This window comes from Salvelinus namaycush, chromosome 36, assembly GCF_016432855.1.
Source record: "Salvelinus namaycush isolate Seneca chromosome 36, SaNama_1.0, whole genome shotgun sequence".
In the NCBI taxonomy this organism is placed as follows: domain Eukaryota; kingdom Metazoa; phylum Chordata; class Actinopteri; order Salmoniformes; family Salmonidae; genus Salvelinus; species Salvelinus namaycush.
Window position 1 is genome coordinate 8989347 of NC_052342.1, and position 21145 is coordinate 9010491.

A 21145-nucleotide genomic window follows, 5' to 3' on the forward strand; every position below is an offset into this window, starting at 1 on the left:
TCAAGGATCTCTCTGTACTTTTCTCCGTTCACCTTTCCCTCGATCCTGACTAGTCTCTCAGTCCCTGCCGCTGAAAAACATTCCCACAGCATGATGCTGCCACCATGCTTCACGGTAGGGATGGTGCCAGGTTTTCTCCAGACATGACGCTTGGTATTCAGGCAAAAGAGTTCAATCTTGGTTTCATCAGACCAGAGAATCTTGTTTCTCATAGTATGAGAGTCCTTTAGGTGCCAATTGGCAAACTCCAAGCGCACTGTCATGTGCCTTTTACTGAGGAGTGGCTTTCGTCTGGTCACTCTACCATAAAGGCTTGATTGGTGGAGTGCTGCAGAGATGGTTGTCCTTATGGAAGGTTCTCCCATCTCCACAGAGGAACTCTGGAGCTCTGTCAGAATGACCATCAGGTTTTTGGTCACCTCACTGACCAAGGCCCTTCTCCCCCGATTGCTCAATTTGGCCCGGGCCACCAGCTCTAGGAAGAGTCTTGGTGGTTCAAAACTTCTTCCATTTAAGAATGATGGAGCCCACTGTGTTCTTGGGGACCTTCAATGCTGCAGAAATGTTTTGGTAACCTTCCCCTGATCTGTGCCTCGACACAATCCGGTCTATGAGCTCTACAAGCAATTCCCTAGACCTCATGGCTTGGATTTTGCTCTGACATGCACGGTCAATTGTGGGACCTTATATTGACAGGTGTGTGCCTTTACAAATCATATCCAATCAATTGAATTTACCACAGGTGGACTCCAATCAAGTTGTAGTAACATCTCAAGGATGATCAATGGAAACAGGATGCACCTGAGCTCAATTTCAAGTCTCATAGCAAAGGGTCTGAATACTTATGTAAGTAAGGTATTTCTGTTTTACTTTTTTTTATAGATTTGCTAAAATTTCTGAATCCCTGTTTTTGCTTTGTCATTATGGGGTATTGTGTGTAGATTGATGAGGATTTTTAAAAATGTAATCCATTTTAGAATAAGGCTGTGACATTACAAATTGTGGAACAGTCAAGGGGTCTGAATACTTTCCGAATGCACCGTATATATATCACAGTTACAAGGCATATGAACTAACAGATTATAGAGCAAACGCAATTATCACAACACATACTGTAGGTTGTAAAATGCATTTTTTTCTGGCTTCTCCAGTGATTTTACCCACGCACCACTACTGGAGAGACCTATAAACTATAAAGCTGTTGCATGACTCGGATGTGGTCAGAGAAGTCAAATAAGGACAATGAACTTTGATCACACTCAACAGGCCATTGAAGATGCTTTCACTACTAGCAACACTAAGTAAACATTTATATAAAGTTGGATTACAAAACCTACCACATCCTGTACAAATACCTAATCTTGTCAGTTTCTCATGTCACATGAGACATAGCCTAAACCAAACAGCAAAAACCAACGTGACAAAAACACAAAGCTACACATGTATTATGTGCTTCTAGACAACTGCAACTTGTCAAATATCCCGTATTGTCCATGCTATGTAGGCCTACTGATTCTGTACAGTTGACGGTGATATCCCAAAGTGCAACAATAAAGTGACGACATTCGTTGTTCTTGGTCCACAGGTTGTACTTTGCTTGACATCACATCAGGCCAGGCAAATAAAATTATATGACTATGTGATTGGATTATATGACACTATATGACACTATGTGATTGGATTATAGTCCAGATCAAAACAGCAAAGTAATCACAAACGTCACTTAGTCATTGGAAGGGTCAATTCTAGTCTATTACAATTTAGAACTATTGAAGTAGTGGAGGGTAAATCTTGCTTTTACCCACCTTTTTATTACCCTAGATAATTTTTTCCCCTTTTTCATTAGCATTTGCCCACCTATTTACCCATGGTGCTCAGGGTTTAACCTACTTTACCACTACTTCCATACTTATAAATATAAAAAGCTAAGGAAAGGGAGTTCAGTTATGTAGAAATGTCTATTTTAGTCCAATATCTCTTTAATCCAGACTTTTGAGCAAGGTCAAAAATGATGGCCAACTGGGGAATAGTTCATTGAGTAATACTGTATTCCAAAATCACATGGCATGATGATTCATAGTCTAAGTATGAATTACACTGTATTACAGCCATTGTAATTATAGTGTAACACACAGTTAGGTCATACAGCCTAAATGGTTTGATAAAAGTATCCATTCTTCTGACAACCCTCACTGTAAAGACTCTAGTACTGTAAAACCCAGGTTCAATAGCTGGTCAGTCTATGAAATTCAATGACTTTTTGGCTAGGGATGTATTCCCGAAATGGCCACCGCCTACTTTAAGGGTTATTAAAAAGGAATCTCTGAATGAATGTGGAATAGAATCCAAACAGCAGTACATTATATACTCGTATACATGTTATCCCAGTAATCCTACAAAAATAAATATAACATCTATGGGATACCCACTATAGAGGTTGTTCGTGTAAGAAGCTACCACATGCAATGTGTTAAATGTCTGACATCGTTTATCCTCAACTGATGCAGGACTGTGTCAGGCCATTCATTTATCTAGGAAATCCCCTGCCATTTCCCCCCTCGTTACCTTTGCCCTAGAATTTTTTGTGGCGATTACGTCAAGTTATTAGCAATATCTCGCGAGAAGCAGAGAATATAAATGGGACGTTGTTAGTTCACAATCAAATCAAACCTGAAACGGAGTAAGTTATTACACTGCTGGGATCATCATCATCATTCACCAAAATTAACCGACTAACGTGGTAGGTAACCTTGTTAAAAAAATTATTATCATACTTTTGTGTTTATTTGATTTCATTATCAACCAATTTGGTGGATATTTGTCTGAACGCGAGAGTTCCTCTTTCGAATTTTACAGCATACAGTAACGTTTGCTGCTACACTGTATCAATCAATATCACTTTCCCTGTTGTTGTTTGGGTAGATAATTGAGTAGACATAATGATGTTGAAATATTAAATCGTATTTTTTCCTTGTGAGTTTATCAAAGCAATGTAGCAGAAAATAACCTATTTTTGTATTGTTGAAAGAAATTAAATGTCCATAACATGAATTTGTCTTTCTCCTCTTGTTTAGGTTTGCAGACATGGAAGTCGTTGAAGTCGTCAATAACCAGGTGTGTCTCTTTTGAGGAGTGAAACGGGTCAAAGTAGTGTGTGCCAGCTGATAATGAAACAGGATATAAGTGCATATACAGAAAATTATCGAAAGTAGGCTACAACTCCTCAAATAGTTGACATTCAGTTGGCATGGTTATAGGTTTGTCTTTATTTTTGATTGTGTGTTTACAGGTCCAATGTTATGATAAAGTATAGCAAGTTAAAGTTTCATACTACAGTAGCCAACTTTAGTCAGGAGATGCTAGGCATTGATCCTTTGGACCTCAGATGGGTTAGGTTGCTCATCTTAAATCTGAAGGAAAAGCTACAAATTCAGAAGCCTATAGCATACTTAGGGTTTCTACTTGTAGCATTGCTGACATTACTCTTGAGATATTGTAACACGCAGTGTTCTAACATCCATTTTCAACTCATTTCTCACCAGAATGTAGTTGAGAGGGTGGCCAGCCTCCCCTTGGTGAGCTCCACCTATGATATGGTGTCCAGTGCCTACTGCACCACCAAGGATAACCACCCCTACCTCAAGTCTATGTGTGAGGTGGCCGAGCAGGGGGTTAGGAACCTCACCACTGCAGCGCTCACCGGTGCAGCACCCATCATCGGCAAGCTGGAGCCACAAAGTAAGAATCTGTAGCCATCTCCAAATCTATAGCCACCTAGTATATTTTCACTAATGTAGACCTACATATTGAGTTTAATCTATTTTGATTCATTTCCTATGTGGTGGTCAAATTTGGAGAGCTGAAAATGGAAAAGCAAGCGCTTTGCCAGAATGGTATTTCTAGTATAAGATTTTAAACATATGCTTATTACAAAAATACTGTGCTTTTCTAGGTCGGTTTGGTTTCGATTATGAAGAAATAGGCAGGGTTTTTCGGTTTCGATAATATTTTTTAAACATTACAGTTACTTTGGAGCTTTTTAATGGCATTTCCAAAGCGGGGTGCTGAGAATACCCCCATCGCTACAGAAGCCTATATCGGTCCGATATACAGGTCTAGTGCACTACCTTTTTCAAAAACCAAAACTTTTAAATATATTTTTTAATTAATTATTATATTTCTCAGCACCCCCAATTTAGCTAGGCTAGCTGCAGAACTGTCTGACAAAATAATTGTACTGGTTCTTCAAAGATAAGCATACTATCACGAACTGTCTCTATCCCTTGCGGTCTATGCGGTGTTTGTATCTAACCTAACGTATTAGGCTTTAAAGTGTATCCATCTCTGCCTGAGCCGAAAAAAACTGGCGCAATGGATTATGGCCATTGTAGTTAATTACCACATTTCTGCACTGAAATAGGTTGAATATTAGATTAATAAAAACTACAACTCGCTTTAGCCCAGCGACCCACGTAGTTATTCAGTTTATTTCTCTCGTGAATGATTCGAATTTTCTCTAGTGAAACGGCGCGTTGGGCTCACAAAACCCCCGAAGTAAATGGAATTCAAGTAATTGAACCGACATCGGTCAATTAGTTGTTTAATAACCGAAAATCCCGGAAATATTGGTTAATCGCTCAGCATTAGATCGTGGAAAGAAATATTGAGTTACACTTCCTAATTGTGTAAGGAGCAGGAAGTCCGTCCAGTCATCTATGAGCTGTTGCTCAACAACATAACCTTTTACCTAGTAATCACATCTTTGGCCTTGTCTTGAACCAGTAACACTTTTTTAGTATTCTTCTGTAGTGCTACAATTTGTGACTCTCCCTTCCCAACCTTGAATGTGATACATTTTGCTTATAATGTTATGCCCTCTTTTTCTGCCACCAGTTTCCATGGCCAATGACTTGGCCTGTAAAGGTCTGGATAAGATTGAGAAGACCTTGCCAATCCTGCACCAGCCTTCTGAGCAGGTACATGACTCTCACTGCCCAGTTATTACTTGGTACCGAATGACACAACGCAACACCGCATTTCACAATGAATCAAGCGGATGCCAGTCAGGTTGGCCAACCATAGAGGGAGGAGCAATGACTCATAACCGGTGTGTCAAAATCAGTGACGCATCATCTATTTGGACCGGGCTCTCCCTCTGTCGTAAGAAAGTGTCTAGTCAGTCAGCGGTAATCCAAAGGCCAGGGCTCACTCATTTGAAAAATTAAGTTCAATCTCAATGTGACTTTCCTGGTTAAATGAAAAACAACCTTTTTTCTCCCTATCCCATTCTTCCTGTCTAGATTGTCGCCAACGCCAAGTATGCAGTGACCGGTGCCAAAGACGTGGTGTCCGACACCGTCACAGGGGCCAAGGACAGTGTGTCCCACACCTTGACCAATGCAGTGGACCGGACCAGGGGTGCCGTGCTGGACGGAGTGGAGATGACCCGTGCTGCGGTCCAGGATGGTATGCAGATGACCCGGGCTGCGGTCAGCGGTAGCGTGAATACGGTGATGGAGAGCCGTGTGGCCCAGATGGTCAGCAACGGAATGGACACGGCACTCACCACCTCCGAGAGCCTGGTGGACCAGTACCTGCCTTGCACTGAGGACGAGTTGGGTGAGTGAGAGCTAGGCTTATAACCTAACAGTCTCTTACAATGGATTCTCAGTGATGACTGAAGAATTGGACTGGGGCTAGCAACAACACCAAAGAGCATTAAGATCAGTCATTGATACTATTTAGCTATGCTGTTGATCTTCATCCACATTCCGGAGAAAAGGCAGCTAATCGGGTGCGGTTGAGATTCTCAGAAACTAAGATTATTCAGACATGGCCCATGTTTTCTAATGACCAAAAGAGAACATTTCTGGTTGTTTTGGGCTAAATAGTTTTGGTTTACAGTACAGAGACGAATTAAGAGGAACAATCCTGTACACAATGTTTCTTACAACACTTCCAAAACATATATGTTGTCAATAAACTCAATGTTAGGAAGTCAACTACTCATTTACTCATAATACTATGTGTGATTAGATTCACTAAGCTTGCTCACTTAAACCCATACAATGTCAGCAAGCGTTTACATTACATGTACAATGATTACAATAATAACTTGATATTTTTCACACAAAACGCTCAAAGCAATGCTTAAAGGGACAATCAGCAGTTGCTACATCCATTTTCGGACTTATGAATTAACGATACGCACCCATTGATTCTTGAAGAATATAATTTATAAATGCCTCATGAGCTTAGTTCAACTGTCGTACCCCATCAGAACCCAAAGTATAAGCTTCTTCTAATCCAATGTTTGTGAACAAAATGTAAACAATCACTGTATAGCCCGAAAACATGGTTAAAACTATAATTTTGATACCATGGATGGTCAGTCCTTGCATCCATAGCTGTCTTTGAATATGAGAGTGGTTACATTTCTCTAGTCCTAATTCCCTTTTATTGTTTCAACTCCTGATTGATGCTTTAATTTCATGTTCCTCTTTTCACCTTGACAGAAATGGAGGCTAAAATGGTCGAAGGATTCGACGTGGCGAAGGATGCACCTAGCTACTATGTCCGTCTGGGCTCTCTGTCTACCAAGCTGCGTAAGAGGGCATACCACAAGGCTCTGGCCCAGGTCAAAGACGCCAAGCAGCGCAGCCAGGAGTCCATCTCACAACTCAACCACACTGTAGACCTGGTGAGTGTTGACATCAAATGATAGAAGTGGAAATGGAAAACTTTATTCTCCATAGAATGTGTAAATTCTGCAGTAAATGGAAATTATTTTAACTGTCTTCCATGAGATGTACTAAGATCTCATGAGGTTCCCTTGCACTGGATTCATTTAAATTATGTGGGAATGAGATGTTCGTTGTGAAGTCTATCATTTCGTTTTCAACCCTTTTAGATTGAATACGCCAGAAAGAATATTGACGGAGCTAACCAGAAGGTGAAAGTGAAACTGAGCTCCCTGATTGAGTGGAAGTCTAATGAGGAAGGAGATGGCAATGAGGCTGAGGTAATGACCATACTAAAGAGCACTCATCATAGAATACCATTTTAGCCACATCATATTGTACATGGCCCATCTCTTGCAGTTTTGCATCCAAATTGCATATTTATTTTATTTGGCTACTTCTTGAGGAAAAAGCTACTTTATTTTATGTGAAGGTATAGGTGAATTAAATGGTCTTCATCATTTATCCCCCAGAATATAGAGTCAAGGACCCTGGCCATAGCGCGCTCCCTCACCCAGCAGCTGCAGACAACGTGCCAGGTGCTGGTGTCTGGCCTGCAGGGCCTTCCCCAGAACATCCAGAAGGAGGCGCTGTTCCTCAGCTACTCAGCCTCCCAGGTCTACTCCAGCTTCAGCAAAGCAGCGGCGTTTGGGGACCTGTCGGACGGCGTGCTGGCCAGCAGCAAGGCCCAGCTGGGCAAGATGAAGGAGTCGCTGGACGACGTCATGGACTACCTGGTTAACAACACGTCCCTCAACTGGCTGGTAGGTCCCTTTTACCCCCGGCTGGCACCACCCCCCACCGCCACGTCCTCCCAGTCTCAGAAGACACCAGCCCCTGCAGAGGTGGAGATGAAATCAATGGAATAACTAGCTGCCTGTTAAACAACTTTCTATCCCATATTATTCCTCCATCAAGTATCCTTAATAGTCACACTAATGAGCTTGCATTTATTCGGCATGTTGATGAATAAATGTTGACCAACTGTTTGTGAATGTTGCTCAGTGTGTGCTCAATAATCTAGCTTAATTTCCATTAGCCTTTTCTTATGCAGGACATTGCTTTTGATGCTACTGTTGTTTTTGACATCACTTTATATCCTGTTGTAATCATAACCTGCCATATAGTAGATACAGCCTTGTGTTAATACCTTACCTTGTATGCTGCCATCTTTGTACAATTCTAATAAATAAGTTAATATGTCATCTGTGTGTTGTCTTGCTGCCTTGAAAATGACCAACCAGTGTGAAAGCATTTGGGAATGGAATTGGATGTTTTATACATTGTCAAAACCCATCTTCGGCTTCAGTGAATTCAGTGTCTGTAATACATTGAGATAGCTTGGATATGAGGTTTGTCTGTGAGTGGTTCAACTAACTAAACTGTAGTTGTATGGTTTTCCAGGACTAGGTTTGGCAATGATGTAACCCTCCCCCGTATTAATACCTAGTAGTCCAAAGGTCATACAGTAAGGCAGGTTCTTGTGCTTAGTTGTGTTTTCCATTTACAGGTACCAGACTTCACCTTGTCCGACCTGGCCTCGGAACCTGACCTCTCCTCAGTTGAGGACGATGAAATGTCAGATGAGACCAGCACCAACGAACCTCTATCAGCTCCCATTGCCCACCAATAGCCTGCATTGTCAGCTAAATAGCACGTATGTCTGATATAATGGTTAGTTATTGAAAATAGTATTTTATTTTCAAAATACTTTCAAATACCATTGGTAGACATTCAAATACTTCAAATACAAGTAGTTGACTTGGCCAGTGTATTTTAAATTTTAAATACAATACGTAAATACTCATGTATTTCAACTCTGTTTTGTTGTGGATTGAAACATTTTTGCATTCGCTAAGTGACCGCCTCTCCCACTTACATATCCAGTTTTGAATCAGATTCAAGATATCATAAAATTCATAATGCGGTCATTTAAGATATAATAAAATTGGTGTTTGTGGATTAATTTACTTCTACTCGATGCCTTTTATGAACATGTTTGATTGGGTTTTCATTTTTGTAGATTTTGCACTTGAAAACATTCAAAAAGTTAAACTACAAGGCGGTCACTTTCCTAGGGTATCTTCATGGCAGGCGTGTGAGCATTTAAATAAACATTGCAGCTATACAGTAGCTATGGTTTCCTTTACAGAATATAATGTAAATGTAGTGGGATATAGACTGAGGCCTCCAGAATAAGAATGCTATTTCTCATAGTAGCAGAGGATTTAGGAGTAAATGTAACCAGTGTGGGGTTGTATGTTCTAATTAGCAGTTCTTTAATAAGTAAATAGAGACAAAGTGTTCTGCCCCATTGCTGCTCATAACAATGTCTTCTTTATTAACAAGAGGAATAGTCATATACACAAAATCTATACAAAAACTTTGCCAGTTATGACAGCCTTCATAATGTGTCATGCAGGGATCATCAACTAGATTCAGCCACGGGCCAATTTCTTTCTGGAGCAGATGGTCGTGGGCCGGAACATAATAAAAAAAATAGTTTTATACTGCAAAATGACCGCAAGACGCCTAAACAGACATTTGACTAAAACAACCATTTCAAACCTTGATTACATTTGAGAACATTGTCCTGCGAAGGGTGCCTTCTTTTGGATGGCACGTTAAAATGGGTGTCCTGGCTCTCCATGGTCTTTCAAAATCCCATGGTGCTTATTGTAAGAGTAGGGATGTTGACCAGTGTCATGGCTAAATTCCATCATGGCCACTGAATCATCCCCCTCATTCCTAATTGGAATATATCCCTCCTCACCTCTCCACCTGATAGCTGATGTGTGGGGTAGAGTTTTGGCATAAAAATGGTCACTGTGCATCACTGAGGTGGGTGCTGCACATTGATAGTGGATGAGGTGAGTTTCCCCCTACTATGTAAACTACTTTGAGTACCTCAGTTAGCAGAAAAGTGCTATATAAATCCAATCGATTATTATTATTTGTATACAATCAAATATGTCTCTCTATTATGCGTGGCAGTACTTGGGAATATATTTCCGAAATTAAAACCAATAGCTGATTTCCTGGTGTTTTTACAGTCTTATGTCCAGCAATGAAAATCTAAATTTGGTCCGCGGGTCGCCAGTTAGGGAACCCTGCTGTACAGAGCACAACAACCCTCAAGAACTTTTGGACAACTTAGACTTTTTCTCGATGAACTCGCTGGTGTATTTTCAGGTTGCCGCTTTCAGTGAATCTCTTACCACACCTTATACACTGATAAGGTTTCTCCCCTGTATGAGTTCTCATGTGTTTTTTAACGCAGCTGCTGGATTCAAAACGTTTGTCACACAGTGTGCAGGGGTACGGCCGCTCGCCTGTGTGACTCCGCAGATGCACTGTGAGACTTTCAGGTTGTTTTAACCTCCTCCCACAAAGTTGACAGCTGTAGGGTTGCTCACCTGTGTGTGTTCTCATGTGTACCCTCAACTGACCTGAGGTGCTTAAGGTCATTCCACAAACGCTACATAAGAACGGTTTCTCCCCTCTGTGCATCCGGAGGTGTTGCGTCAGGCCATTCGACTGTATAAATCCCTTCCCACAGATAGAACAGACATAAGGTCGCTCCCCGGTGTGAGTGCGTTCATGTGACTTTAAGATTTCTGTTTTCCTAAAGCCCCTGCCACAATGTGAGCAAACGTATGTCCTGTCTTCAATGCGATTTGCCTGGTGAACTTTCTGGTGCTGTTTTAGACATCTCTTCGTTTTGTATCTCTTCTCACACTGGTCACATTGGAACGGCCTGGCTTCAGAGTGAACACTTTCATGTCGTCTCAGGTCACAGTGGTTTCTGAAACCTTTCCCACACTGGGAGCAGGTGTACCTGTTGATTTGATAAGACAAGATATGATAAGGTGGTTTAGTCAAGGAACTATAGAACAACCGAGCTACGGTGGTGAAGCATCACTATCTTCACCACCGTAGTCCTGTACAGAGCTCAAACTCATTTTGTTTGGGGGCCACATTCTGTCTTCCCTGAGGTCCAAAGGCCACACTGCAAATTGTGTAATACTAAAACTGTATAAATATGTAAAAAAAACAATTGATGCTCCCTGACTAACAGCCTAGCTTTCATTTCAGTGACTGTTAGTGGGGAGGATACAGTGAATATGTTTGTGTGATTACCTAATATATGGTGTTGAAAAGCTACCACCTAGAGAAACAAAGTAACCAATGACATCAATATTACGAGAAAAATCATATTACACTGTCATTAAATGACTCAGTATTACAAAACAGCCAATTATCTTGCTACTATGAGAAAGATGTTATTACGATGTAAGTTAATAACTTGTTCTTATGAAATAACAATTCTCGTTATAAATGGGAAACATAACGTTGTTACAATATAATGTGTGTTCTTAGAACATGGATACACTGTGGTTACTGCAATTCCTGTCCAACGAGGAGCGGTGGGATTTTGTATTTCTTTCCTTCCTTCTTTCTTGCCACACTTGGTGACTTGTGGTGGGCCGTACTGATATTACACACTGAAACCCTGAAACTTTCAGGTTGCCGCTGACAGTGAACCTCCTATCGCACATTTTACACTGGTAAGGTTTCTCTCCTGTATGAATTCGCATGTGTCTGCTAAGGTCACTGTGGGACGTGAAGCATTTGTCGCACTGTGTGCAGGAGAACGGCCGCTCACCAGTGTGGATCCGCCGATGTATTGTGAGATCGTAACATCTTCTAAACCTCTTCCCACAATGCTCACAGCTTTTGGGGCGTTCATCCGTGTGTGTTCGGGAGTGTACCAACAAGGCACCTGAAGTACTAAAACTCTTTCCACAAACGGTACATAAGAACGGCTTCTCCCCTCTATGCCACCGGAGGTGACCTATCAGTATTTGATGTTTAATAAATCCCTTCCCACATATAGGACAGACAAAAGGTCGCTCCCCAGTGTGTGTGCGTACATGTGATTGTAAAGTTCCTGCAGACATATGGCCTTTCTCTAGGGCCGGGACAATACCAGTATCGCAATACTCGTTAGTATCGTGCAAGGAAACAAAACACGAAGAGGATTTAACTTCTTTAGGAAAACAACCTCAATGTTGGAAACAAACATCATGATGTCATGAAGCTATAGCACACAATATTTTACATATAGCAGGTTTTTAAAGGACCAAAGAGTTTGGTCTGCTTTGTGTTTTCATTTTTGCTATGGAAAAAATATTGCAATACTGGTATTGTCCCAGCCCTACCCTTCACCAGTGTGAACTCGATGGTGCTGTTTTAGAGCCACCTTTGTTTTGTATCTCTTCTCACACTGGTCACAATGGAAGGGCTTCACCTCAGAGTGAACGGTTTCGTGTCGTCTCAGCTCATATGAACATTTGTGACCCTTCCCACACTGGGAGCAGATGTACCTGTTCTTCCTGGTCTTCTTGGCTGAGGAGCTTTCCGTCTCACTGACAGGCATGACGTTGTTCTCAGCTCCAGCTTCTCCAGAGCCCAGGATCCCACTGTGCTCCTTTGGATGGTTCTTCTTGATGTGCTCCTGAAGGGTGAGCCATCTCCTGTTGGAGAACTGGCACTGTGAGCAGGAAAAGCCCTGGGACTGGGGGGGCTTGGCTTTAGCTTGTCCTGCAGGTAGAAAACACAGGAGGGTGAAATAAGGGCTGCTGAGTTCAAAGTTCCATTGCAGATTGTTGTCAGTAGTCGATGAGGCGATAATATAAAGATTTGTATTTTATCCATGCTGTTGTGCAATTATAGAATCTGATCTAAATTGATCTAAACTAGTGGAGTTATGGAGTGGAGTAAGAAATTCCTGAAAAATTAAGTGTTACTTTAAAATACATTTTTACAAAGTTACTTTAAAATAAGTTTGACTAACAACTAGTGTTGCACAGTATACCAAAACTTTTGTACTTTTTTTGTACTTTTTCTGATACTAGAACATGAAAATATTGTTTGGTACTAGAATTTGTTACTTTCGTTACTTCTGTCAAACGTGTCTCACGGATCAAGTCTATCAGCGCAAGGGCCTCCCGAGTGGCGCAGCGGTCAAAGGAACTGCATCGCAGTGCTAGAGGCGTCGCACAATTTTCCCGCCGTCGTCCGGGTTAGGGGAGGGTTTGGCCGGCCGGGATGTCCTTGTCTCATCAAGCACTAGCGTCTACATGTGGCGGGCCGGGCGCATGCACGCTGACTCGTGTCGCCAGTTGTAGTGTTTCCTCCGACACATTGGTGCGGCGAGCAGTGTGTCAAGAAGCTGTGCGGCTTGGCAAGGTCTTGTTTCTGAGGATGCATGGCTCTCGACCGTCGCCTCTCCCGAGTCCGTACGGGAGGTGCAGCGATGGGACAAGACTAACTACCAATTGGGTAGAAAAGGGGTAAAAAGTACATTTTTGTATTTATATTATTATATAATATAAATATTATATATATTATTATTATTATATAATATAAATACAAAAAAGTATATCAGCACAGACGATGTCCCCCTTATCATCCTGTACAGAAGTTAACACACTTGAATAATGCGACACGACATCAGGCATGCAGAAATGTTGAAACTGTTAATTACGGTTCCCAAAACAATGTCCATACAGGCTAAAACACTTTATAATGCAAGATGATACCGGTAGATTCCAGCTTTGTAGGCTAACTTTCCTTGCTAGTTTACAGCTGAAGCCAACATCAATTCACTACCCTTTGTGATAATATGCAAAATGTCGCTGATTTAGAAGCTAAACGCCACCAAAAAACATTATTAATTCACTTATTCGGTCTCTCTATCACGTCTCTCCCAAATATTATCTATTGCCTCAGCAAACTGACTGTGTGTGAATAGGGCTCCGCCTCGTGAATGACATCATTACTGGCTAAAGAGACAAAGCACACTTTTATAAAATAAGCTACTTCTATGCAAATGTTGTTGATCAGTACAATAAAATAAGTCCCAAATTGAAGGGAAACAGATTGTTTGTCAAATGGAGCCCCATGAAATCAGCCAAAACAAGCTCAATAACTCAATGCATGCACACACTCCTATTAAATATACATTCACCTGTATTGTGAAAAGGCCTAGGCTAAATCTTGATTTACCCAGTTTATCAAATCGAGATTAACTATTCAAATAAATGACTGCCATTATGTTGTTATGTACTGTAGTTAGAAATTGACTGTTTGATTTTATAATTGATTCATTAATGCATACATGGGAGTCTCTGAAAAATGTTACCGTAAAAAGATTCTAATGTAATGATATTGAACTCAAAAGATGCCCAACGATTGAACAAAGCAGTAGCAGAGTTTATCTATCTAGATAAAGTACAATTCTGTGACTGGCTAATATATGCCTTCTTTTTTTGCCCATGGTATCATTTTGGTATCGAGTGTCATGACAATAAACCTGGTATCAAAGTCAAAATTCTGGTGTCGTGACAATACTAACAACCAGGCTCTGCTACTCAAACTTCATCAACTCAGTTCGCCAGTGTATGGATGTATGCAATGTATTCCGCCCTGAATTTCCTTACCATTGATGGCCACTAATGATGGCTGTTTCTGCTGCCCAGAGTTCCCAGAGGATTCCCCAGCCTCTTCCAGTCTTTCAGCGCCCCCATCACTTCCCTCATTGGCGTCTTCGTCCTCCCCACTGACTTCTTGCTGTCCCTCCTCGCCACTCTCCTGTTCTTTCGGTCCTTGAGCATTGTCATTCTCTCCCTTTCTCCTCACATCACTCTCGTTCTTCACCGTGCCTTTTTCTCTGCCTCTTTTGGTCTGTTTAGACTTCAGTGAGGGAGCGAGGCAGGACAACGTGGACAGGATGGTATCAGAGTCATAGAATAAAAGATCTTGAAAAGAGAGAGAATACAAATAATTCAAAATTCTCTTTCAGGAGAATCCCCCACAGGTATTTCACCCAGAGGTTAAAAAGTTCAAATAGATCACCTGAGGGATCCTAACCTTTTTTTAGGTGCCCCAGATTTCTATGATGCTGCAGCAGTGTCTTCAGATGCTCAGGATCAGAGAAAGACTGCTGACACTCTTCCAGATCTGTAGGGGTCAGGTTGAGAATGGATGCTGTCTGAGAGGGAGAGAAGAATAAGCATGTCTGAAAAACAGAGAAAAGCGCAGTCCAATCCCACATGACCCCTAGCCACTACCCCATTGAGACTTATTGATGTTTATTCATTCATGCAAGGGTGTCAAGTGTACAAATGAACGTCAACATATTTTAGATGATGTAATAGGATGGAGACAGTACCTGTGTAAAGCTGGGCACTGGCATCATCGCCTCCAGTCTGTCAAAGAACTGCCACACCAGTATCTGCAGCGCTGTGTCATACCTAGTGCTGTACTGTACAGGGAACACCTCCTTTAACACAGAGATAGAAAGGGAGAGTCATGTGGTTTTAGCCAAGGCCCATGTAGTAATTTAATCGTATTCAATATTCGCCTTGAGGTCATTCTAGTCGAGGGATGGGCAGCTTTAATGGGGGTGGGGGAAACAAAAAATCTGAACCCATCAGGGGCCGCAGTTGCTAGCGAGTCTGCGTACCCACATGTGCATACCCCCACCACCACAACCAAATTTTGAGCAAAACATTTTAGCAGCCCCCCCTCTGACAGCAGGGAGACATTTTTTTGTTTGTTTTAGATTTAATTATGTTTTGTTCAATGTATATACTGAGGAAACACAAACTGAGGAGTCAAATATGTAACTGATAACGAGTGTAACTGATAACTGTGAGATCCAGGGGCTAGGGGGAAACAAAGGTCTGAATATCACCCAATGGCCCACATTATACTTTAGTGGTAGACATTTCTCAAATTATTCCCCCAACCCTACACCATTCCCAAACCTCAACACTTCCACCGGTCTCACCCTCGCTCTCAGTCCCTGGATGAGTTGGACCCTCTGCTTGAGCGTCAGGAGCTCCGGAACCATCTCTGTCACCAGAGTCACAAACTCCTCCAGCTTCCCATACTGCATCACGTTACGCTACTGAGCCACTTGCCACATGGATGCAGACATCAGACGTAGTGGTGGCACCAGGAGACGCAGGGAGGATAGTGGGAGATGGGGAGCTGTCACCAAAGGAGGAAGTTAGACAGTTCATGTAAGTACACTCCACTGTTTCGTGTGGCATTTGAGTCTTTGTAAACAATTAGGCTATATGTTTGAAAGTACACCGTTGAATGTCAGTCTCATGGTCAGCGTTTAGACAGGCAGCCCAATTCTGATCTTTTGACCAATCACATCAGATCTTTTTCAGAGCTGATCTGATTGGTCAAAAGACAAATGAGTGAAAAAAATATCAGAATTGGGCTGCCTGTCTAAACACTGCCATGGACTGCCAGTCCTTGCAACCATTAGCTAGCTACAATATTTGCCTTTCCCCTGCCTTTAACTTACCAAAGAAGTAGCAGGGTCAGGCTTGTCGACGTTACAGACAATCAAAAGCATTATCATAACAATTCAACAAACCTGAAAATGTTGATGTAGGGTCCATTTCCCCACTCACTTGGGGAAACTTTCCCCCAAGTGTGTTTGTCCTTGTTAGATCTAAAGTACAATGCTTTCTCATTCTATAAGGTTGAGGAGTACCCACTGTCAACTGTACGAACATGAAAATGCGGACCCCTGTGATGCGTCCTATCGAAGTTAGACAGGCATGGGCTGTCCTGGGCATCAATCTCATATGCCCTTTTGAGGAGAAAAAACGCAGCTGGTAACCAGTATGCCCTTACCACGACTGACCTCTTCAGAAAATGGGTGACTGCTGAACCCTTGGAAGGAAAATCGGGACCAGAGACCGCTTCGATAGTCACCAACAAACTTCTTGATTTTGGACTTGTGGACAAAATCATCACTGACCGGGATGGGGAGTTTGCAAGCGATGTACGCAGTCTTACTGTCACTGTCAAACATTGGTCATGAAAAGTCTAACACTTTCGAATCCCAATCATGCAAGTGCTAGGTTTGTGCTACTTTTCCCCCTCAGCTCTACAGAACTATTTTTGAAAAGTTTGGAATCGAACAGTCTCGTCTGCCTACTATCCTCAGACAAATGGACAAGACGAGAGGACAAACCAAACCATTAAAAGGACTCTGGGAAATACTGTGAAGACCATCCAGAAGAATGGGATCTCCATTTGAAGGTTGCTGCTTTCGCCATCATCACCGGCACCCAAAAATTCCAGAGGCACTGAATGCATGTCCCATGGGTGATGACATGGTCATCTGAGATCCGGCTGAGGACATGGAATTGATTGTTGAGAAGGTTACAGCCCTACATGCAGAGGTTTTGGCAAACATTCAGAAGGCCCAGGCAAAGCAGAAGATCCAATACGAGTCAAAAAAGAGGCAACGTGGGAGGTCCTTTGTGATAAGGACGGAGACGAAATCCTGAAGCGTGACACAAGGCAAGGCGCCAAGAGAGGGGGGAAAATCAAAGAAGAAGATTGGAGGCCCTTTCATTGTAAAATAGGTGTCTGAGAAAGGTGCTGCTACTCTGGAAAATGAGCGGGGCATTTAGAAGACAAATGTTGGTGACCTGAAGCCATACAGACGAAGAGTACCTGATTTCCCAAAAGCGTCTGCCCACTATAAGTAGATATAAAAGTTGTTATTCATATATTTTCTTTAGTTATTTTTTAAGCATTAGGGACAGTTTAGCAAAAACAGGTTTTTAGAAATTTTTGCAAATCTATTAAAAAAAGAAACAACGGAAATATCCGACCCTTTGCTATGAGACTCGAAATTGAGCTCAGGTGCATCCTGTTTCCATTAATCATCCTTGAGATATTTCTACAACTTGATTGGAGTCCACCTGTGATAAATTCAATTAATTGGACATGATTTGGAAAGGCACACACCTGTCTATACAAGGTCCCACAGTTGACAGTGCATGTCAGAGCAAAAACCAAGCCATGAGGTCGAAGGAATTGTCTGTGGAGCTCCGAGACAGGAATGTGTCGAGGCACAGATCTGGGGAAGGGCACAAAAAAAATTCTGCCGCATTGAAGGTCCTCAAGAACACAGTGGCCTCCATCATTCTTAAATGGAAGAAGTTTTGAACCACCAAGACTCTTCCTAGAGCTGGCTGCCCATCCAAACTGAGCAATCGGGGGAGAAAGGCCTTGGTCAGGGAGGTGACCAGGAACCCTATGGTCACTCTGACAGAGCTCCAGAGTTCCTCTGTGGAGATGGTTGTCCTTCTGGACGGTTGAAGATTGAAACCAAGATTGAACTCTTTGGCATGAATGCCAAGTGTCACGTCTGGAGGAAACCTGGCACCATCCCTACTGTGAAGCATGGTGGTGGCAGCATCATGCTGTGGGGATGTTTTTCAGTGGCAGGGACTGGGAGACTATTCAGGATCGAGGGAAAGATGAACGGAGCAAAGTACTGAGAGATCCTTGATGAAAACCTGCTCCAGTGCGCTCAGGACCTCAGAGTGGGGTGACGCTTCAGCTTCAATACATTTGCAAAAATGTCTAAACCTGTTTTCGCTTTTTCATTATGGGGTAGTGTGTGTAGATTGAGAAACATTATTTAATCCATGGCTGTAAAGTATCAACATGTGGAGAAAGTGAAGGGGTCTGAATATTTTCCGAATCCACTATACATCCTCAATTCAACACTAATTCTTTACGAATTACATCTGCATACTGCTCTGCTTGCATTGTTTCAGAATTGTTTTCTCCCTCATATTGTAGGCAAACTTTTGAAGGGGTCTGAACAGTGTGTTTTCATAGACTTGTCTGAGTATTAAAGGTCAGGTGAGCATTGGTGTCATTTAGAATTGTATTGGCTTTCAGACACACTATGCCTGCTAACCGTTCCATCTGAAAAGTATAACTGTGCCTCCATAAGAATATCATGTTCATGTTGCTGTCCGAATCATCTCGTATTTATCTCAACTCGCACATTATTTTCCGTTTCTTCCAGCCTAGCATTTTGTTTGGTACAGCGGGGGTTAATTAAGCAATAAGACCCGAGAGGGTGTGGTATATGGCCAATTGTCACGCCCTGGCCTTAGTTATCTTTGTTTTCTTTATTATTTTAGTTAGGTCAGGGTGTGACATGGGGAATGTATGTGGTTTTGTAGTGTCTAGGGGTGTTGTATGTGTATGGGGCAGTGTCTAGTGTAGTTGTCTAGGTAAGTCTATGGTTGCCTGAAGGGTTCTCAATCAGAGACAGCTGTCATTCATTGTCTCTGATTGGGAGCCATATTTAAGGCAGCCATAGGCATTAGGTTAATGTGGGTAATTGTCTATGTTGAACGTTTGTTGCTTGTCTATGCACTTACGTCATTTAGCTTCACGGTCGTTTGTTGTTTTGTTTAGTTTGTATTCAGTGTTTGTTTCGTGTTTTCCCTTCTCTAAATAAAAGAGAATGTATTTTGCACACGCTGCGCCTTGGTCCTCTCTCACCCATAGACGATCGTGACACCAATATACCATGGCTAAGGGCTGTTCTTATGTATGATGCAATGCGGCGTGCCTGGATACGGCCCTGAGCCGTGGTATATTAGCCATATACCACAAACCCCCGAGGTGCCTTATTGTTATTATAAACTTGTTACAGAGATGGACAGAGGGCTGTGATCAGAGATGACACTGGCACATGAAAGGTGTTCTCAATAAAGTAGAAAAACTCCTTTCACTCCATGATATCCTTGAATCTTGACTCCAACTCTTCCAACACACTCACAAATGCATCATAGCTAAAATGTAGCAGTATGTCTGGGTTGGATGTGGTTAATTTCCCAAAACTCAGAGCAAACTGTCAGGTATGAAGTGTGGTGATTTTTATTTTGAAATGCTGTGACCACACGCATAATTTTGCATGAAGTTTTAGCTTTCCCTTGGAGCTGGAGATTCACCGTGTTCAGGTGGAAGGTGATGTCAGTTAAAAAAGCCAGCTTTAATATCCAATGTGGATCATCCAGATCAGGCTCCTCTCTCCCCTTGCTTGCAACAAATTCACAGATTTGAGGAAGAGAAATCTTTCAAACTCTGCCATGAGACAGCCGTTTCACCTCATTCTGGAATATCAAGTCGCTGTATTCTGTCTGGTATTCCTCCAGCAACTCGTGGAATTGCAGGTGATTCAGTGCCCTCGCAATAAATATTACACCACGCGCACGGATATGTCACTAATCAGTTGCTTACCGATGTCCTCGCCGATGTCTTGTTATGGTCAAGTCTGAGAGTTGCAGTCCCGTAATTTGTTTTAAAATAGCTTCCTTGTTTGTGAAAACCTCATACAATATTTCGGCTGAGGCCAAAAAAACATTAATTGACAATATCTGCGTCTGTGTAGGCCTTGTTTCTCGCAAGTATCCAAGCAATCTCATGTTGCCACTGTTGTTTTCTCTGCAACCGTGCTAGATCTGTCCATTTTTGTTGTTGTCCTTTGAGTTGCGCTATTTTGTCGTTTCTGAGGTTGCTTTGTGGCGGATATGTTTTGCCAAAGTGGGCATGGAAATGTCGCTCTAAATTTGCTCGTTTGACTGCCTTCAGGCAAATAAACAAAGTGAGCTAGTCCCATTTATGCAGTTCAATTTTTTTGGGAATTTTTATTTTGGAACTTCGTGTTCTTCTTGAATCGACCGTATCCTTCTCTTAGCCACCGGAGCCACATCAGCTATGTTAGCTAGCTACAGTTCCCCGCTGCCATATTCCTGCTTTTCCTGGTTCTCCGGTGTTTGTTCGTTCATAGCTGTATTTTCCTGGTTGTCCGGTGTTTGTTCGTTCATAGCTGTCACGTTGTTCTCCAGCTCTTCCCCCACATTTTCATTGTCAATAGATTAACGTTTCTCTTTTTTTTTTTTTTTTTTTTTTTTTTTTTCAATGAATCGATCCATGTCGACCAGGCTGCAAAATTGTAGAAGCAAACTGTTGTGTCGGTTGTTGTTGCTGTGCAGTTGCGTTCTATTTCGGCAAATGTTCTATTTTGGCCTTTCTGTTCAGCCAGCTGCGCTATACTGCCACCTATCTGCCGCCCAGAGAAGTGATTCAGGCCTGCATTAAACACAATGAATTTAAATTGTATCACTGTTATGTATTATGAATAGAAAATAGGAAAATCACTGTGAGCCCTTCACAGAACAGCGCAAACTGGCCCTAACCAGAATGGAAGGAGGAGTGGGATGCCCCGGTGCACAACTGAACAAGAGGACAAGTACATTAGAGTGTCTAGTTTGAGAAACAGACTCTTCACAAGTCCTCAACTGGCAGCTTCATTAAATAGTACCTGCAAAACACCAGTCTCAACATCAACGGTGAAGAGGCGACTCCGGGATTGGACTAGTAACCAAACGGTTGCAAGATCGAATCCCCGAGCTGACAAGATAAAAATCTGTCGTTCTGCTCCTGAACAAGGCAGTTAACCCACTGTTCCTAGGCCGTCATTGAAAATAAGA

General features: G+C 42.1%; 2 protein-coding genes across 2 annotated transcripts; one reads left to right on the forward strand and one right to left on the reverse strand.

Moving 5' to 3' along the window:
* Window positions 1–2639: 2639 nt before the first annotated feature.
* On the forward strand, window positions 2640–7945 carry LOC120030641 (perilipin-2-like). Its single transcript, XM_038976080.1, has 8 exons — window positions 2640–2740; window positions 3075–3114; window positions 3543–3738; window positions 4894–4976; window positions 5301–5619; window positions 6516–6700; window positions 6911–7021; window positions 7214–7945. The coding sequence occupies exons 2-8, from the start codon at window positions 3085–3087 to the stop codon at window positions 7607–7609; spliced, it is 1320 nt and encodes a 439-aa protein (XP_038832008.1). The 5' UTR covers window positions 2640–2740; window positions 3075–3084; the 3' UTR covers window positions 7610–7945.
* A 4013-nt stretch (window positions 7946–11958) lies between these two features.
* Window positions 11959–20872, reverse strand: LOC120030224 (zinc finger protein with KRAB and SCAN domains 5-like). Its single transcript, XM_038975570.1, has 6 exons — window positions 19893–20872; window positions 15598–15800; window positions 14977–15087; window positions 14676–14796; window positions 14246–14563; window positions 11959–12344 (listed from the first exon to the last, which is right to left on the reverse strand). The coding sequence occupies exons 2-6, from the start codon at window positions 15703–15705 to the stop codon at window positions 11959–11961; spliced, it is 1044 nt and encodes a 347-aa protein (XP_038831498.1). The 5' UTR covers window positions 15706–15800; window positions 19893–20872.
* Between the last annotated feature and the right edge of the window lie 273 nt (window positions 20873–21145).